This window comes from Pempheris klunzingeri, chromosome 11 (genome assembly GCF_042242105.1).
Source record: "Pempheris klunzingeri isolate RE-2024b chromosome 11, fPemKlu1.hap1, whole genome shotgun sequence".
NCBI lineage: Eukaryota > Metazoa > Chordata > Actinopteri > Acropomatiformes > Pempheridae > Pempheris > Pempheris klunzingeri.
In genome coordinates this window covers 4,998,809-5,019,971 of record NC_092022.1, presented here as the reverse complement: position 1 = coordinate 5,019,971, position 21,163 = coordinate 4,998,809, and the positions used below count along the sequence as shown (strand labels likewise).

Here is a 21,163-nt window from a genome sequence, read left to right as displayed (position 1 = left end):
GCAGGAGGCACAACAGTGAGTCTAAACCAGGCGCACTGCTATTCTGATGAAATACTGCCTGTGCAGAAGTAAAAAATAACATCAAATTTTTACTAAAGCCAAAGGCAGCTCATTTAAAATGTATTTAGATGAGGTACAAGAAACAAGAAGAGACAGTTTAGTGGCAGTTTCTCAAATGTTAAAAGGAAAAGCTGGTACGTTCATTGCATTGAAAAGACGACGTGAAGTGAAGCATGAATCACCAAAACAATAAAGTCTTTTAATAATTATACCAATACTGATGCCTCTTTTTTGTACCCAACAACATTAGCTAACTAGTTTAGCTGGGCACCAGAAGCACTGTAACAGATTTCACAGGCTTACTGGCTGATGTTAATTAAGCTTCAATCATGGATCAATTTGTAGTGGACAGATTTTCAGCCCTCTGTCCTCTACGCAGCGCAACCTGCTATCAGAGGCCCGATAGTCTTTCAGTTCTAATTATGACAACAGAAAAATCCAACATTAAACACATTTTAAACGCAGCCAGCAGCCAAGCAACAAATGACTCTATACCTCATAATAAACTGTGTGTTTTGTCGAGCAAGCTGTTGCTGTGAATTACGGAGATTTATCAGTTTTATTTTTTGGGCTTGTTTTCAAATGGCTTTGCTTTCTTTGCATTTCTGGATGGTAATGTCTGAGATAGGAGATTAGATCACAAATGATTCAAACGATCAGTAATCTGTATCAATACAGTTCATCGAGGTGGCATCAAACCAGGAAATTAGGCCGATATAGTGAAATCCATTTGGCAGCATTCACGATATTCACAATCTGAATCTTCAATGTTACATGTGTGGTTGTGAATCAGTCATAGGGGAGTGAGGTTAGCGAGTTATATTAGATATTTCATTTCATGTTTCTGCTGACTTACAAATGTTGCTTTGGTGAAAACACCAGACTGCTGTCACACACACATTCACTGACAGAGATATTGATTTTTCCTGTATTTCAAATGAATCTGTCTCTTTGCAGCATTTTGGGGCTGGAAAACGCTTCCACTAATATCACAAATATATAATTCTTTGGTTTTGCTGTTGTTGACGTGGACAGAAAATTTAGGCTCCATTAATTTGAAATTGAGAAGCCATTTCGTAGCGTTGGGACAGGTGATCAATTTGAGATGTAAAAGGAGCATCCCATAAATTCTAGAATAAAAGCTGGTATTCAATCGGATCACTATTTATTTCCTGTAGCTTTTGTTTTCCACTTCCAAGAAGAAGAAGAACTGTCAATGAAACCCAACTTTGTAGATTTTACAAATTCAAAGCCTCTCATATAAAAAGTTTTTTTTTTTTCAAATTAAGTCTTGGTTCTCTCAGCAGTTGAGGTAAATAAAGAGTTCAACTAATCTTCTCAGTGGTGTGTAGACATTAGAACTCTGAAGAGAGCTTTCCTTTAGCTTAACCTCCTTTCAGCATCACTTTTTTTTTTGCTCATTTAGTGTCAATAATCATTGCACTGAGTGTGAAAGCTGAAGCTTGCTGCCAGCATATTAACGGTCTCCCTGCAGCCTGCAGACTCTTATCATGGTGGCCATCAAGCTTCATACGATTACAGTGCGATGTGGTGGCATGGCAACAACAGGCCAAGCAGAGAAAGGGAGAGGGAGTGGGAGGGAGTCGGGGAGCAGATTAGAGTGAGAGCAGGGAGACAAGCAAGGAAAAGCACATAATCCTCCGGTGTACAGTGTGCAGACTGAACCATCACAACGGTGACACACAGCAGCACAAAAAGAGGGCAAAAAAGCTTGAAATATGTCCTGGAAAAGACTAACAAAAGTTTTTTTTGTGGGGAAAATACACTGCAATTGTCACATAGCAAGAAAATGTTCAGCGAATTAAAACAAATAAGGAAAAGCAGAGTAAACATGTCATGCTGCATGAGCAATGCAGCCGCTATCTGGGCCAATCAGCCAACAAAGCCTAAGATAAAACACATACAACAAAATTTATTTGGATTACAGCAGGTAAGGATGTGTGAATAGTAGCAGCATAGTGAGGGAGATAAAAGTATTTGTCCTATTATCTCCTTTGTCCTATTATCTCCTTTATGCTATCAAACTGCAGAATGTTGTACATTTGAAAATGTAAGGCAACATCATACACAGACCTTGGAGTTTAGCTTCTATTCACTACAGGCATCAGCAAAGAGATTCAAAGCTGTGAGCCTTTGCCGGTGATTCTAAATGTGCAGATGAGTTCTCCAATCTAAACTCACTGCATGAAGTTGCCTGGACACACTGGTCACCTGCAAACATCTGCGTAAGGTATCTGACCAGTGCGCAGTGCACCGTTCTGTTCAAAGAAAGTAAAGTTGATGATCGTAAGCAATATCGTCTGTTCCTTGCTGATGGGAAGGGATTCAAAATGGTGGAAAATCCAATATGACATAAACTGATGGTCTTTGAAGTAACTTTGTAATGCAAGAATCGCTGTGTATGGGCATTAAATTCCACATCAGTCAAACCTGCAGGAAAGGAGAGTGTGTTTATTAAAGTTTGAGTGCTGACTTGTAATCCCCTCCACCACCAACATGCCAATCACTATAACTGGCAGGCGAAATGCCTGAATACTGTGTTAAGATTCATTTCTGTGAGTTTCATTAAAAATCCAGGCAGCAGCACCTGAAATATTACACATGACAGATGAACAAACAGACGCGTGAACAGATCCATTACCGCCCACTCATTTAATTTACAATTCAGAAAGGTCAAGTAGAAAGAGCAACTCAGGGCAAAATAAATGCCGTGCTCCAAAGCACGTTAATAAGAGTATACACTACAAACTAACTTCCCCAGAACACTGTCTTTGCAGTTAGTGATGTATTTTACAACATTCACAATTTATTGTAATTTTCTTTCCTTTATACATTGTGTGACAGTCCATCAACACAACTCTCAAAAATCTAGCAATTTCAGAACGCAGACTTAATTGTGTCACACTACATATTCAAATCCAGATAGAATCATGCATCATGCGCTGTCTGTAGTACAGAACTAGGACACATCTAAAGTCTTTCCAAGAAAATGAATCTACTCAACAAATCTATCTTCACCGCTCTCCGTGGTGCTGATTCTAGAGCCGTCATGGGTGTTCTTCAACATTTGTGTTGGCAGGCTGCAATCCCGCAAGTGGGACATGATGGCCAATTGGTTGTCTTGACGGATCATTCAGTATACTCACCATGTATTTATGTGTAGATATATAGATATATAAATATATATAACTTACTGAGATTACTTACTCCAGATCCAGTCAGCCCTGACTTTTAGGAAGATGATTTAGTTAGTTTAAGTTTGGTTGCCCTACAGCACAGTTAGTTATTTATTTACACCCACTCTGGCAGAATTCCCATGTTTGTGCGTTTGCTTCTACTTCTCAGCAGTTGGTTCCTATTTATAAATGTTACAGTTACAGTCTGTCTCACTGACTTCACATCCAAAAAAGATCTGACGTCATTAGCGGCCTTCATTGCAAACAATTGTGAAATAAATGATCGTTCCTGGCAGTGTTTCACCTGTGAATCACAACGTTTAATTATTCCCAGGAAGACAAAATGACATCCCAAGATTAGTTTTCTGTATCTGGATCTTTTTCATGCAAATGCAGACTCCTAAAAATGTTATTGAATACAGGGAAGGGCCAAGAAATCAGGCTGACAACCATCAACACTCCCACCTGCGTTGCTCCAGTGACTAATCAGGTTTTTTGCTTTGTTTTTAATTTATTCTTATTGATTTTTGGCATATTTCGGAGCAAGAGGGGGCCACAACATGCAAAAACAATCAAACAAAAACAAAATAAATACATACATTTTTAGAAAATTAAAAGAAAAAAAATAATCCCCTGCCAGAACTGAAGCAGAGATGATGTTGTTATATGGTAAACACAAGGTAACTGCACCCTAACCACTGTTGGCTGCTTGCTTTAGATCTGTCTACTTATTTTCAAATCACTCCAAATGAGAGTTATGTATGTAACTACAATTTTGTGAGTTCTGGATCACAGAAATGATACGTAACACCTGGATTTACGCTTTGTGGTTTTATGTGTTTGATACGGGGACCTTGCCCACATCAGAGTGGATGTGCTTTGCTTTGTACTTCTGGGGTGTGAAGCACGAGGCAACTTCACCACATTTTCTTTTTTTTTCTTTAGTCTTAAGGACAGAAAAGACAGAAATACTTGATTTTCTCTGGAAAAAGCACTGCCACTGCCAAGAATGCTCTAGACTTAAACACTATAAATGACAAAAAACTCAAAAATAACTCAAAAAGAGGCATTAATGTAAAGTTGCATCTCCATCCACGTTTAAAAAAATCAGATGTGCTGAAAGGGAGAAATAATCCAATTGCAAAAGTTCATGTAAATACACAATATCAGGACAGAGTAATGTCGGTGATGGTTCCACCTTTATTAAATGTCACTATTCTATCACAGCGGATCTCACATAGGCAGTGATCCACTCCTGCTGCAGCTGTGAAATAGTTTTATTAAATTGACCGAGGACAGTGAGCCCTTGGTGTGTTAATAACAGCTCAGTGAGGAGTATGCCAAAGCCTCGGTGAGAGATGCAAATGAATAAACATGTTTATAAGTCAGTAAATTAGTTTATGTGCTTAGCAGGTTCAAGGGGCATTTATGGGAATTCACATCAAACGCAAATGTAAGTGAATACACTCGGAACTTAAGGTCATCTGGAGTACATCTGGACATGAGACACTGGCAGCATGAGATCCATGGCGTTCTCATGCAGTAGGCAGAAATTCCTTGTGATGATGGAAATTATTTCAGCTGACACCAGAAAGCCTTTAAATGAGCCTGCGAGCAACAGGCTCCATCTTTAATGCACTGGCTATTAATGGAGTGGAGGGTGTGGTGCGGCGGGAAGCCAGTAATAATCAATTTCCTGCTGCTGTAATCATACTTCTCTGTAAGTTAATTAGCATCTGTTGAGTGTTACACAGAGGCGTCCACAGAGAGGGAGAGGTGGTTAAAATCAGCGTGGGGAGTGTGACACAGGCTGTGGGACAGCGGTCTCGTGTCAAGGCTATTAGATTAAGGCTAACATGAGTCACTGCGCGATGGAACTAATGGTGCATCTGATGCATGCGATTGTGATATGGCGAGATCCAATCAGCATTGCAGATGGACTGTGTCAACCCCCCCCCCCCCCCCCCAAGTCTTCTCATCTGTCTTATCAACCTCCTCTAGATCCTGTCCAATAACACAGAGAGGCTACCAGGCTTTAAAGTAGAAAATCTTATCTACAAAGTGGATGAGCACCACACACTCTCCATTACAAGTGATCTTTATTCAGCTGGAGTGTATTAAAACCACCAGAGGAGGAAAATTCAGTACTATACAGACCGAAGACAACGGAAAAGAGAGACAAAGTGATTACTAATTTGCTGATGTCACACTGGCTGACTGTTGGAGGTCTGATGCGGACAGCCAATCACATAGTTGGGAGTCAAGCAGTCTAAAAGGCATCAAAAAGAGAGACGTGCAAAGCGATTATCGATTGGCTGGTTAAACAACCAAATTACATCGGCAGTTGCTTTTAATGGAGAAAGGAGGAAGCCCATGCATTTTTGTTCTATTGGACCTCTTTGTTTCTTCTGGTTGCACCCTGTGGCAGACTTTCATGTGATGTCTAGGAATGGCGGATAAAACTGAACTAAAAAGGGTCTATTTTTAAATAACAAAACTCAGGACAATAAGTAAGCTCGTTATTTTGCCGCTTTTTGTTGTTACTGTCTTCTCACATCGCTTAGTGTGCAATTACATCGGTTTACTGTAGATCTAACCACAGCCATATTAATAAAATCTTACTTTCACTTTGAGCCACGCTTGACGCCACTGTACTTAGTCATGACACAAGTCTATCACCACAGCACAACATCACTAATGTGATATGACACATTTTGAACCTCCCTTCTGTTCCTGTAACACCAGACAGATAAGAAAAAGAAAGCAGATCCTTTTACAACAGAGCCTTTTCACGATAATATGACATGTGACATTTTAATGTGTCACAGCAGGAAAAGCGCAGGTGTAATTAATGAAGCATGGCGTTCGCTCAGACAGAGCACCGAAGTCGTGCTTGTGTTGGCTGATTGGCAGCTATTTGAACCTCGCTTCGCAGTGATTGGCTCATTGACAGCTGCGTAGCTGGTAACATCCAATCATGTTCATGCTGGTGTACAGTGCGGACGTTATAACCTGACGCTTCCCTTCGCTGTTGCTCTGATGATCACGTTTGCTGCCGCAGCTCCCTCCCATTTTGTTAATTTTACTAAGATTGAATGTTCATGTATGTGTTTATTAGGGGATTAAGGGACTTCAAGGGAAGTGTCTCTGACTGAAATAACATTAATGACTACGCAGCACTCAGGTGTGCCAGATGAAGGGCCCTGCTACTCTGCATGCTGGTTCACTGCGATGGGACACATAATGGAACGGATCTATCATTAATGTTAATAGTTACACCTGCGCTCTCCTGTTATGATTTTTCATAATGTTCCTGTTATGTCAAAATGTCTGCTTTGAAAAAGCTTTATGGACGGTGTTACAGCTGAGTTAAGGATTCCACACGCCATTACTTGCCATTATCACTCTTTATATCATGTATTTTTAGTCCCTGCTGTATTTCTGTGGCTACTTGCAGATTTGAGGCCCGAAGCCCAAAATCTGTTACCAGTCTGCAGTATCCCGTCCCTCTGGTAGGCTGCTCTGTAATCAATACTTCAGTGAGTTTGTCTGAGTTGGAACCAACGTGTTCTAAATATATGTTAAAAAGAGCTGTGATTTGTTACTCACAAGTTCTTTCTTCTTTTAATATGAATGTACAAGTGATGCACTGTGGAGAACAGACACAACCTTAAACCAAGACGACAGACATTTTGGAAAATGTGCTTATTTGCTTTCTTGCCAAGAATGAAATGAGAAAACTGACACCACGCTCATGTCTGTCAGTTAAATATGAGGCTACCGGAAGCAGCATGCTCATTTAGTTTAGCATAAACACTAGAAATATGGGGAAACAGCTAACCTAGAACAAAAAGTGTAAAAGAGGGGGGTCATGTGCCGAACTATTGCTTAACAGGGAGCTGTTACTTCTTGAAGTCTCAGCTAGTGTCCAGTGTTTCTGCTAAACTAAGCTAAGCGGTTGCTCGTGGTACCTTTTCACCGTACAGATATGAAAATGGTACCAATCTTCTCATCTTCTAAAGAAAGTGCCTTAATGTTATTCCCTGAACGTCAAACTTTTCCTTTAACTAACATAAATATTTAAAATATTTAAAACTTCACGTTACATCATCACCTCTATATTTACCACTGAGTCAAAATAAAGCCATGACTCAAGCATTCATCCAGTGTTCACTTAGTGCACATTAAAGGCAAATCTTTCCTCAGAGTAAATGCTCAGAGAATAATTCTAGTTTAAACACAACACTGCTGTGCAAGTGTTAAAGAGGTCTATGGCAGAGACTCCTGCAAATGATCCCATATAGACAAAGATTAGAGGTTCTGTTCTGACCCCCTGCCTGAAAGTTGTAGTTCATTTAGTAATGAACTATATGGTAACCACAGGTGAGACAGAGGTGCCTATAATGGGAATAGTAATAGTTGTACTTTGAATAAATGGGATAACTTTCAGTTAATTAAATTACCATTAAATTAAAATGCTTCTAATGCTCCTGAGGACCAGCGGAGGAACTCTTATTTATAGAATCAATATTCAGTTATCCACACAATGTTGCTCCTTTCCAGCACCGCCTGCTCCACATTCATACATTTGGGCCGTTTCAGTGCGTCTCTCAATGGGACAACAGTGGTGGTGAAAAGAGGGGGAAACATTTACATCCCCAAGACACATTTTTCCATTAGCTTCTCTAACCATTTGGCCTGTTGTTCTGGCTCACTCCAACCAAAATCTGTAAAATCCGCCGCCGGACAATTGCCCTCCACTGGGGATAGAAAGGTCATTCAACGCACCGTCTACACATGCTGGTCTTGCCCTGGTGGTCCCGGCGATCTGGCCTCTCCGGCAGGCGCAGCGGGCCGTCTGCCTAGCGATGGTCCGCCTGGGAACGCTGCTGTCTCTGTTGAGCATCACTATCTCGCAGGTTCCCACCGCCAACTGGCCTGCCAAACACAGCAGCAAGGAACAAAGTACATCACATTAGCATAATGAGACTATAATGAACGTATTACAGAGCAGCAACTGGTGTTCAAAAGTAAAAAAAAAAAAAAACAGGCAGTCTGGACAAAGGCTTTTGGTCTGTGTTGTGCTGAACAGTTTAATACTCTCATTTAAAATCTCAAATAGAAAATTGAGAAACTGGTTTTTGCTTTGAAAGCAGCCAGCTAGAATGCCTCTTCAGCTGTAATGCAGTGTGGCTGGCTGCTCTGTTGATAAAAGCGTCTTACAGTGATCATATGGAAAACAAGGATCCCTCCAAGAATCTGTTAAAAGAACATTTTCTATTTGGCTAGTCATAGCAGAAACTTAACAAGCCTACACGTCTAAAGCTCCAAGATATGAAAGCGCTTAAAGGAAAGAAACACGACACTGGCTGTTTTGCTTTTCTCTGAGCATTCAGAATAAAATCAAAAGCCGTCTTTTGATTGAGAACGTGAATGTGCTCAGTGAATTTCATAGTAATCAGTCCATTATATTATGTGATATCGAGACTATCCTCAGCAGGGAAACAGCAGCACTGGTCTTTTATTCAAATGCATAAAACAACCTATGTGTGCTCATCTTCTTACGGGCACATGGACACAGACTTTAGTCAGTCAGAAGCAAAGGTGGCCTTGTCTGACATTGTTACAGCACAACCAAACCCCCGAGAGAGGAGGCTGGGCTGGATGATTACGTCAACAAATTGTGACTTTAACAAGATGTTTTGAGGCTAAATTTAATAAAATGTCAAATGAATCATTTTTGTAATGTCATACGCATTTTGTTTTTCCATATGTGTTTTTGAATTGCCATCATTTCTGAAGCTCCAGCACGTCTTTCCTATGGGAATATTTTGGGCCGTTGTGTGCTTGACTGGTGTCAGCCGCTGCACTTAGGTACAGACATGCATGTCCCCTTTAGAATCAATTCTAATTAGTTGTATGTTAGTCCATCATCTGGACTAACAACTCACTAGCAAATACCCTGTATATTGTTTGGAATCAGTACGTCTTATGTGCAAAATATCAGCTTTACATTTGTCCCAGGGGCAACAAAAAAGATATTTTACAATACTACTATTCAATTGTTAAACTAGCTAATGAAACATGGACCACTGGCCGAAATAACATGTGACTTGGTTGACATGGCAGTGCTACTGGGTTCTATAAAGGACCAATTTTCAAGCCATGTTAAGCTCTAGTCAAACGGCAAATGGACAGAATGTCTTAAAGTGATGATTACCTTGCTCAGACATCTCTGTCGTGTATGTGTGTCCTATTCTCACACTTCTGTCCAAGCACAGAGAATTACTTCAGAGCTGTGCAGGCATTATAAATTGATGGATGACTCCCTGGCCAGGGACCTGTGCTTTAAAAGACTTTATTTTTATATCAAGTTTGTCAGAAATGTGATCTCTAAATTAATTACACAAACCGCGGGAACCTACAATTCACTAGGGTGTTTCAGCTGCAAATGGACTTCTTAGGAAGGGAGAGAAAACACATCTTAAATAAATGTTCCTCATCATCTTGACTTTTTCATGTCAGGGGAGTTAAACTATAGAACACTTTTCAAACTTTTACTTGGCAAATTGCATGATGAAATGGACACGATTCCAATTTGAACCGTGTCCATTTGAAATATGGAGTGAGTTTGGAGTTCATTTATTTAAGATTTTATAACAGCAAGAGACGAATTTCCAGCAACGAGAGCTGCTCAGCACTCAAACATTCAGTGCACCTGCATCACACTAATGTCAAGGTTAAAAGAACTGAACTGACATCATAGCTCATGAATGGCTCTGATGATAATGTCTTTCAGTCACGCCAACAATAGAAGAGCTATAACAATATAATAGTGTTTTCAATGTTTAGATTTATTCGGTGAACCTTCTTCGTGGCCTTTTGTAGCCGCCAGGTTGAGTGAGTAAAACCCAAGAGAACATATTTAATTTTCTTGCATTTATGCCTTCCTGGTGTCTTTGAGGGGAATTATTAGCTGTTAATAGTCTTGTGTTTTCTAGATAAGCGAGCTTTAATCACAGTAAATTGCTTGAGGGGTCTCTGCCACTTTGAAAAACACGTTTGGAACAACAAATGTTTCAATATATGTAGATGACACTTCAGCTTTGTCATTCATAATCAAAGTGAGGTTTGTTGCAGCCTCAACTGAGAACTAAAAAGGAAATCAATAACCTGCTGAACTGCAGCTGAACAGCACTAATATGTATGTGCAGATCAAACCTGACTCAGTTTGATCTCAGCACATTCCTTAATAAGTGCAATGCTACTTCTTGTGAGGAACTACATCCCAACTGATCTGCACTACGTTGAACATTAAAGCTCAGTAAGAGTAAAAGTTGGGGAAACTTATTTCACCTTTGTAATGATCTGGAAAAAGTAACAGTTACTTCTTTCTTTTCTTTATTGAATGGAAAGCTGCCAGTGAAAGCCATTCAGGCTGGGACTAAAATTAAATCTCAGCTAAGGTAGATTAGAGGGGAGTCTGTGCTGCAGTTCCTGTAAGGTCAATCCCTGGCATTCACCAACCATCACTCCTTTATACTGCTGTTTCCACTTCTTCTCATCACCCTCAAAGGTTCATTAAGTTAGACGCTAACTGCTCCATAGCATGAAATGGCTGTAATAATGGCAAAGGTTGAAATGGTTGTTGATCAACACAAATGACTCGTAAAATTCCCGCAGCAGGTGCTGAGACTTCCAAATTTCAGAAGCTACTCAGTTTCAGCAAGACATCTTGGAAATATTCCAGATGATGAACGCCACTGATTATGGTGACCTTGTGACCTCTCTTTCAGCAACATCATAAGGTCAAATCAAGGTTGCCTGGGCATGGCCACATTAACCCACTGAGGGGCCCAGAGCAAAAATTAACTTGGGGCCCCAATGGGCCTCCCCAAGTCATTTTGAACTGACAATTTAACATAACCTTTAAATGCCCTTTAACTGAGTGCAGGTTCAATTCAGATTTATTATGTTCCAGTTACAACATAAAATTATACACACCTATATACTGTATACCAGCATCTCATAAACCCACCTACTAACAAGTTATCTTGTTTGTTAATCTGTACTGAAAACAAATCTTAAAAATGACAATTCACTGTCTTATAGGTTGTAACATGAGTTATGTGCTGGACTATTTCTTGGCTCTGAGTCTGGACAAAGTGGTATCACTGAACTATTCTCACTGAACTAACCAGAAAGCCAATAAATGTATTTCCATAAGCATCAGACCATTCCTTTAAACATCCTCATCGTTTTAGCTGATATGGTGCTTATGATGTGGATATTCCTCAACATATTAGTGAATTAAATGATCATAAATCAAACTTCCAGGTTCTAATGCACGCTTTGTCTGGTTGGACTTCTTCTCTGGAAATTCAACACTTTTCTTTTTCCTCGAAACCTACAGCCTCAACACTGCAGCCCCTAGAGCCTGCTAGCACTGCTTAAGACTTTAGTTTAGTATTTTTCCACAACGGGAGCCAAACTCAACACCATTTACCAGGTTAAAATAGGACAAATCTGCATCTCAACTAATGGATTAGAGGATGGTTGCATGTCTCAGTGGCAGCCACACCCTGTGATTCAGTCTGATGCTGTATTTTTACATAAAATTATTACCTAGACCAGTCTTGGGAATCATAAAACACAATCACCTCTACAAAGAACTGCTATGCACATTTAATTTTATAGCATCAGCCTTGCTGCCCACCTTCCCCCACCGACCACCACCACGCAGCCCACCCTCCGCTCTCTTTTTGCTGAGACGGGTCCTTGTATACTTGGTGGGTGCTTGGAGGACAGAGGTGACATTACATATCAGTGCTCTCTGCCATGTTTCAACGCAGAACAGATGAATGGGCTTCTTGTAATAAGCCTGAAGGAGGGGAATAGTAAGGCGGAGGGGGGGGAGCTGAAGTAGGGAGTGTGGGGGTGGTTGCTTTGCAAAGTGCCCTAAACCACGGCCAGCGCTCCATCATACATACGGGAGGTAATTCATGTGACAGCGGGTTTCTGTCACTCACAAGCGTGAAGACACTTGGCCTTGTCTCTGTTTCACATGATGAAAAGCGCAAACGGCTGCGGTGGCGCTGAAGAGCGTGCCGAGTGAAGGATGGCGCTACGTCCCTGTCCAGTGTCTGGATCCTGTCGGAGGCGACATCTAGAGGGCTACAGGAAGCCGATACAGCGCGGAGAGAGAGAGGCTCTCAGCACTGACTGGCTGCCCGATGACCTTATCACTGAATCACACTACACAAGTGCAAAGTGGCAGCGCATACAAGCACAGGGCTTCAAACACACACAGCTTAGAGCAAAGATGTCTCTGCTCTACATATCAGCGCTTTGATCAGACACACTGCAGATGATCAAAGTGCAGGAGCACAAATATCTTAATATCTTTGCCTGAAATATTCCACACTCACTTTCACAATGTTCCTCTGATTCAATGTGCGTCATTGTAAGCTTGATAACTGGACCGACCATGGCAACACAGGCTACAGTGAATATAGGAAACTACCAATTATCATCTTTCCTGTTAACATTACAATCTATTCAAGCTATTTACAGTTCCTTAGACAGTTGTACTCTTCAATAAAACAGCCACTTCATTCTAGCTTGTCTTTTTTTTCCTTTCTTGTTTGTCTCTTTAATTAAGGCTGTGCAAGATACATCAGTAGTTAGTCCTAACTGATAAAATACCTTTATCAGATTTGAAAGAGAAACACATGAGATGCAGCTGTGCACTGCTGAAACCAGACTGGGAGCTGTGAGAGAGACTCTGCGTCTCCTCAGGGAATTCGCCATAAAATTATATGACAGGCTGCACTGAATGAACTATGACAAGGATTCCATTTCCATATTAAAACAATCTTCCTTTATAGATTGTAATTACTTGCGGGCTGCTTAAGATGGAAGTGAGGCTTTACGGTGTTTTATAGCAAAGAGCGCCTCTGCAAACTACATTTTTGAACCATATTTATTAAAAAGTCCACTCCTTGTAAAGCTAGCGCGGTTAATTATTCATGACAATATGTATTGTGTTTGGTATTATTCCGTATAAAGACACAGATATAGAGCAGAGTCGTTCCGTGCTGGCTTGGCTTAAACTTCTTGGCATTGGATCTAACCGATTTTCCCTGAGAGAGCCAATCAGGCTGTAATCACTACACTGGCATACAATAATAAGTCTGAGTGATTATCTTCATTCTATTGTATGTTCCTGACTTGATAGAAGTGCCGTTCTCAAGGATGAAAATGGGGCTGCCAACAAAGCACCAGTTTAGAGAGCATGACAATCATATTAACATGTATCAAATCAGATATGAATTCAGCTGATCTTTTATGGAAGATTTCAAACATTGTGTTAGACATTATGAATATTAATGGTGCAGGTAATCAGTCAAAACTGATTTGTCACAGCTGCTTTTATCAAATCTTAATACGAAATGAACACTTAGTAAACCTCCACACCAACACAAATGTTAAATACTTCATACTGCGAAGATTTATGCTTTTCTCTTAGAACGCCTTATGTTTAAGGCTGTGAAAATTATTTCATCAACATCAGTTCTGGAGTAGTTGAACTATTCAAATGTTACATAGGGCTTTTCCATCCTGAGCAGGTCATAGCCTCTCATCCAAACACACACAAACACACTCAGTGGGGTTGAAGATGCCACGGCAGGCACAATTCGGGGTTCAGTGTCTTTCTCAAAGACACTTTGAAATGTGGACAGGAACCGAAATTGAAGCACAAACTCCACAATTTATTATCTATGACCTCCCTGCTTGCCTGAGGCTCAGGCCTTTCTAAAAACTTTTTCTAAAAAATAGATAAAATGACCTGAAATGAAATGTATTCTCTTGTCTAACTTCATGGCTGTCATGTCCCCTTGACTGCCTTCTATCAAAGTCATAGACTGCTTTTCTTGAGCAAGCATTAGGTTTTTTTTTCATAGTGTCTAACTTCATGTAATTTCCTCTTTATTTCTGGCACAATTCAGTTCTGCAAGGACACCACGTTGACAGCTGTAAAACGTATTTTCTCATGTTTTTCGGTCCCCTAACACGACCAGTGACACTGCTACACGTGTTATGATTTGATCTGCTGATGCCCAACAGCAGGACTTCAAACTCTCCAGTGTGAAATTCTTATTTGAACTTGGGTGACATTTCGGGAAATGAAACCACAAACAGACCACAATAAACTCTGTTCATGTCACCAATGTGCACTTTCTCATTAGCACGTGTCATTCACCGAGTTCGAAAGATCAGTTGAGGACAGGTTTGTGCAGTTAGAAGGGTTTGCTGAATCTGAGAGAAATGCTCTTATGAGCATCAGCATCACAGAAAAAAAATGGCAGACGTTTAGGATGAGAATTAGGGCTGTGACTAATGATTGTTTTCATAAACGATTAATCTGCTGATTAGTTCCTTGATTAACTGAATCGCTTGGTCTTTAAAATGTTAGAAAATTGAAATAGGCCAAGGTGATAATATGAGATTGCTAGTTTTGTCCCATCAATATTCCAAACCTGAAAAATATTCAGTTTTCCAGCACATTTGACAAAGATAAGCCATAAATCTGCACAATTTCAAAGTCGCAAATGAGGAATGTTTGACATTTTTGCTTGAAAAGTGGCTTAAACGATTAACCAGTTATCAAAAAAAGTTCCCCATTATTTTTCTGGCAAAGTATTTCAGTGACACTAATGACATACATTAGTTTGCCACTAACGTTGGCTTAATACTGTTATTCACAGTGTTACATTAGCTAAAAGGGAGGCTAATCAGCTCAATCCTGCAAATAAAAAGGTAATCTGTGTGACGTTTACCTGGATTTACTCTGCACTGCTGCTCTGATTTTGATTGCAGTGCTAAATCCTAATAGTCCCTCGACGCCCATTCTGATCTCACGGCTCTGTCTGTTATTAACAACTGAGGACGACATCAAACAGCAATCTTATTCAACTAAGCATACGCTAGTCGAGGCAGCCTCAGCCAAGTGCATCTCATTACCTTAACACCATTTGACGCGCACAGCTCAGTCGGAAGCACGTAATGGGACACCAGGTGAGAGAGGCAGATGTTTGACTGACCCCATGCTATACACTTCCTGACACCGCCGTGATCTTCTGCTGCCAAACAAGCAAGGCAGCAGAGCAGTGGGGCAAAGCATGTGCTTCATGTTAATGTGTTTTCTTTTAAAGGAAATACCACCGCTTGATTTCACATGCTATATATTTGAATACTCTACAGCAGTCCGATCGATATTTATGCAAGTGAACAACTCTCTGCTGAAGTCGGAGGACCTGTAATGGTGCCTAAGTATGCAATTTAATCTGAAGCTGACAGAAATGAATCAGGAACGATGGTAAGGGGAAGCGTGGGAGCAGCCGGGGCGACTTCTGGAGATGAGGGCTATGTTATGTTATTACAGGATGAAGCTCATTTATCTGCGAGCAGTAAAATAAGCACCGTGTTGGCCCACAGTTCACCTGATGTTTATTGTTCTTCTGAGGAGTTCCTGGTCTCATATCCTGATGACAGTAGAGTTCGGAGTTTCTGATCTAAAAAGCTCGTCGTGTTCACAAACGTGTACCTGTGTTGTACTTAAGCTGCACTGAGCGTGATTTTTGTGCAATCACAAGCACCCGGTGGGGCTGCAGAGGAAAAGAGAAAAGCACTGCGCCCCCACCGACTGAGACGCCGGAGATGTGCTCTATTTGCCCAAATGTAATTCTTGTGTCAGGTGTGTACACTACTCCACCCACAGGGAATGACAAATTGAAAGTTCTCGTAGCAGCAGTAGGATGGCGCTCCCTCAGGAGAAAAGCCAGACTCAACAGCGTTAGATTGTTTCCTTTCTCATTGGAAAGCAAGGAGAGGCTTTATAGTTTGCTAGCGTCACTTTACAGAACTTCTAGGTCTTGGCAGTTCAATTTTTTTTAAGCTACCACTCTCTAACATTCAGTGCTGCCATTGTGTGACATTGCCAAGGGCTGCTTTAAAATAGAAAATATTCCCCTAACATGCATTCCCTGCTACCACTGACACTGTAATTTAGGTCTGGTCTGCGACATGTCTTGCACAGCACACATGATGGAGGTGGCTTATGATAGATTTTTGTTGCAGTGATGCAGCACAGTCAGGGCTGCAGAGATTTTACAATGTAGAATACACGCAGACAATTGGTTGTGGATGAATACAGGCTCCAGGCATAAAGAGTGAATGTGCAATATGTCTAGCAAAAGCAAACAGTAGCTCAGCTGAATGTAATGCAGAGAGGACTGTAAAGCCACGGTGACTCACTTCAAATTTCACTCAGATAGCCCTCCAGGATGCCCTCCTTCTTTAATGCAAACACAGAGAAAATGGCGAGCATCAGAACACTGTAATGACCCCATAAGTACCGTGTGATTGTGTGAACTGCTACTTAAATATTCAGGCACAGCCCTCTCAGAAAATCATGATTATGGCATCAGGCAGAAAATAGAACAGGACACAAGACTGAAGGAACATAACTCAAATCATTTACACCACCACTCTGCCAATGATGGAGCAGTTTCAAGCCCAGAGCCTTCCACAGAGAAAATAACAATTCAAAAATACACTACACTCAACCACAAGGGAGGTCAAAGCTGGCGGCTAGAGAGAATTCATATTCAGGGGGCTATGAAATGTGAGCACCGTGTGCTGCCAAATTGATTTAGCTGTAAAAATTCTTTTCATTTTGTTCATAAAGATGCTCATACTTTTACAGCTCTGCCGCCTATAGAAGCAGGCCTCGATGATTTGCTTAGAATTTACAACCAAGGTCATAATCAAAGCAGGTCTCCCTTTGCATGCTTAATGCCGTCTTGAAGAAGACTGGAATGGAAATCATCCTTTTCACTTCAAAAAGTCGGTAATTCTCTGCTACTCTGATTAGTTTAATGCTTGGATGGATAGGCCCTGCTCCCTGAGTTAAAAGAGAATACCAACCAAAGATTTTTTAAATTCATCATTCTGGTGCCCCGTGAAGACTTGCGCTCTCTCCCACACAGGAGCTGATTTGTTAAAAATGGAAAGAGTAACCATGATAGCAGCCGGAATAATTGACCGGGATAAAATCAGTCTGGTCTGTGAATGACATTTGAACAGGAAACATCAGAAGAGTGGACTGACTGTTTGAGTCCGTCGTCAATGGAGCTCTGTACTATTTGTAAAGCTGCAGTCAGTCACTACAAAATTTATTGACACAGCCTGTAGACGTAGCTCATAAAATGTGTGCTGTCATTCCCATCGACAGCTTGTACTGCAGAGCAGGATGACAGGATAGATTGTTGTTTCTGCTCCTCAGCTTCAGGACACTGTTATTTGTGTTCAGAGGCACTAACTGAATTATTCAAACAAATCAATGTGACATGTTAATTATGACATGTGACATGTGCTGTAAAAAGCAGCAGTGATGTCTGTTGTACTAATATGACACCACGTTTAGCTTGGTGGATTATTTCGAGTAATTTGGTCTCGTCATTTTATTGGCATTCGCCATTCCTCACAAAAAATAAAAATGTGTTTTGTCAAAAGGAAGTGATGTTAAACATTTCTTGATTATTTGGAAAAAAGTAGAGAAGATGCTAGGGGGCTAGCATAAGAAGTATTAGATAAGCAGACAAACAAAACATCCAGATCCAGAACCAATCTCCAGAAACTTAAAGCTGCATTCATTATTTTTTTGGCCACTTGGGGGCAGCAGATACAGATGACAATAGAGCAACTGACATTTTATCCATTTAAAAAATTATTTCTCTGGTTACCTGATGAATGTAAATCCAATATTGGCTCTCCTCGGAAACTGCATCCTTCTCTTTAACTACTAGATATTCAACTTTCTTCAACAGCTATTTGCCAACTTCATCATTTGGTTTTTGCCCGGTGGTGACTTGATTTATTGGAGATTTTTTTGCTAAAGCAGCTGCCTGTTTCTGCTTTCGGCTTGAAAACCAAAACAATGAGCTAAAAGAGTCTAAGAAGTTCAGTTGAAATGGGTGGAAGTGCAGAGATGAGTGATAGATCACTGGGTTCATCATTACAAACCTTTCAATTGATCCAATGTTCATATAAAACATATTTATTAAGGGAACTTTCAACTTCTTTAACAGGAAATTAGCACAAAAAAAAACCTGTTGGATTTACACGTGAAAGTGCAGAGCCCAAACGCCACAGCGATGAGCACTTGACTTAGCACCAAAGTCGCTCAAAGATCTTGGGGATTGCCATTTCTAAGATCCATAATGGCCTTATTTGATCACATTTCAGAAGGAGGAATTTTCGTGTATCCACTTGAAGTTCAAATATATCCGTGGCATTTGAATTCCTTGAGCTGATTTAGAGAAAAGGCCAACTGTCCGTCCACCTCCGACTTACAAATGTGTGTAAAAATTGCTCCACCCCTCCTCCTCCTCTACACGCACACACACCAACCCACAAAGGTTTGCGGTTGACAAAGCAGGGAGGAGTTGCCACCGTACTCTGACTGCACCATTGAACCGGAATGTGGTCCAGTGAGGAAATCCAGACATTTCCAAATTTATCGTTGAATAAACTGGCAACGTTGAGAGCGGCTGACAGGCCATTCATCGTGGTGGGCGCTGGCCCAATGGCGTGCTCGGACAGGGCTGCTACGCTTTGATTTCCTGTCCCGGCCGCTGTGACAGATGAGTTACGGAGAGGGTGGAGGCGACGCAGCCTCTCACCACCACAAGGCTTCACCTCTCTGCCCACCAGTTTAACCACACTCGTGGCTGCTTCCAGGGCCCTCGGGGACCATGGAGGTGGAGGTGGTAGAGAGCTGCTCATAAAACAGCGCCGGGCGCTTTGACTCCATCAGTGGTGAGCAGCCATTAACACCAAATAAATACTGTGACTTACTAGCTGATGAAATGACAAAAAAGTGGTGGTCAGAACTACTTTTACAAAAGCACTGACTGGTCAGAAGAGCCGGTTTGAAAGGAGGATTTTAGTAGGATTTGAAGTGCAGATTAAAAAGTACTACATGCTTCATTCTTAAAATTCAGCTCAGAGCTGGAAAGAGGTGTGTGCAACACACAGAGAGAATGTCAAAACTCAAATCATATCAGAGGTGTCAACCATCGGGCCAAATCTATTTAGTCTAAGAATATCACGGGCGGTAAACTTCACAGCAGATTGACAGAACGACTTTGCACAATAACACGCTAATACGATCATTTTCAGATGAAAATGAGTCTATAATAAATGGCTGAGAGGAAGGGGAGGGTTGCTGTAACTCTCCTCTGCTGAGATGCAGAGGCTTGAGAGACGGTTCAGGGGTGGCAGGCCGGTGACAGCAGCATTTGGGGAGAAAACACTGCAAATTAGAGGCAAAGGGAGCACACTTCAGTGCACAGGCAGTTAATTTTTCACATCAGTGTCTACTTTTGTTCTCGGCAAGCTGCCAAAGACATTGATGTAGGCACTATCCCTCCTCCACAGCGGTAATTATGCTGCTGGCCAATGCTTGATTAAAAGATCTAATCTGCAAACTTAGTGTTCAACATCTCCCAACAAGTTCCAATGCTTTAAGCCTGCTCTCTGTGTCTTTGACAGCACTGGAATCTGAAATGTTTTGTCGTGAACAGCAGCCAGTGAAGTGCAGGGAATCATCCTTTTGCTTCCTATTCTGTGTCAGGGTGAAGGTGTAATTGCACCAGCAGATGTATTATTCAGGAGGAAAGCATGGCATGGATATGAGTGAAATCATAACACACTGAACGCAGAAGTCAGGCCTTTTCCTGCCTGTAGCGGGAATTTAAAGAAGCGAACTGTGTTCATTTACAGCTTCACCGAATCATCATTCCACAAGGTAGCAAAGAGCATGGGCCAGACTTAGGAGGACTATGAGGTCAGTCTGGCAACAAGTTTTCAGCCGTTTAAAATATCATAAACATTTAAACGTAAAAAAATGTCCCACAAGAATATTATCATTAAACCATGGTCACCACGACATGCATAAGCTGAGCTCTAATATCATAGTGGCTACCATACAAAATAAAATGTCCAGTAATGTCATGAGAAGCTGGCTGTTCAGCATCATACACTCACTGCAGGAATGTTATTACAGAGATCAGAACAACACCAGGATGAGGAACAAGGTCACCATAAATTGATTAGTGATGATCACAGGCACATCACAAGTCCCTGCAGCGATGTTTTATTGGACATTTGAAGGATGTTTCCCTCAGGATCACAGGATCTGACCACACCATGTGCAGCTGCATCCCAATAAGAAACCCTCAGAGACAACAGTGCCGCCGTCAGAGTAATAAATAGCTGTAAGTGTCCTTACCCTCTCTGAGCAGATGGGAGTAGATGAGCCAGAGGAGCAGCAGGCAGCAGAGTGACGCACCTCCACCTGCGGAGAGCGTCTTCACTCCAGACTGCATCCTACACCTTCAGCCTCTTAGATTATCCAAACTTTGAACGCTTGTGCCGCTCAGATGTCAAGCAGATCAGCGGAAGAGTGGCTAATCCAGTGGCGGCTCCACAGCCTGTCGTCGGCATCCATTTTGAGGTTATAACAGGAGAGGGACTGATAGTAATCCCCCCTTGCCTTTCAAATTCCCTCAGTGAGCCGCATATCCATCCAGGCTGCTCAGCAGAGGCGCACACACACACGCGCACACACGCACGCACACACGCACGCACACACACACACACACACACACACTGAGGGTACAATGTCACCAGATCTGGCCAAGTTTACGCAGCTGTCGTTTCAGGAGCTGAAATTCAACTGGCTGGCTTCTGGGGAAAAACTGGAAGTGTGTAGGGGAAGAGGAGTGAGCGGCAGAGATCCCCCGCAGTTCTGATCCTCACACAGAGATGCTGATGATGCT

At 41.5% G+C, this 21,163-nt stretch overlaps 1 protein-coding gene across 1 annotated transcript in view; it reads right to left on the bottom strand.

The window, feature by feature from the left end:
* Positions 1–20,867, bottom strand: part of tafa5l (TAFA chemokine like family member 5, like) — a 39,260-nt gene extending 18,393 nt beyond the window's left edge. The window contains exons 1-2 of the mRNA XM_070840258.1: positions 20,614–20,867; positions 8,046–8,195 (exon numbers count right to left, since the gene is read on the bottom strand). Coding sequence (XP_070696359.1) covers positions 8,046–8,195; positions 20,614–20,710 — 247 coding nt within the window. The 5' untranslated portion in view covers positions 20,711–20,867. The remainder of the gene's footprint in view (positions 1–8,045; positions 8,196–20,613) is intronic.
* Positions 20,868–21,163: the final 296 nt, after the last annotated feature.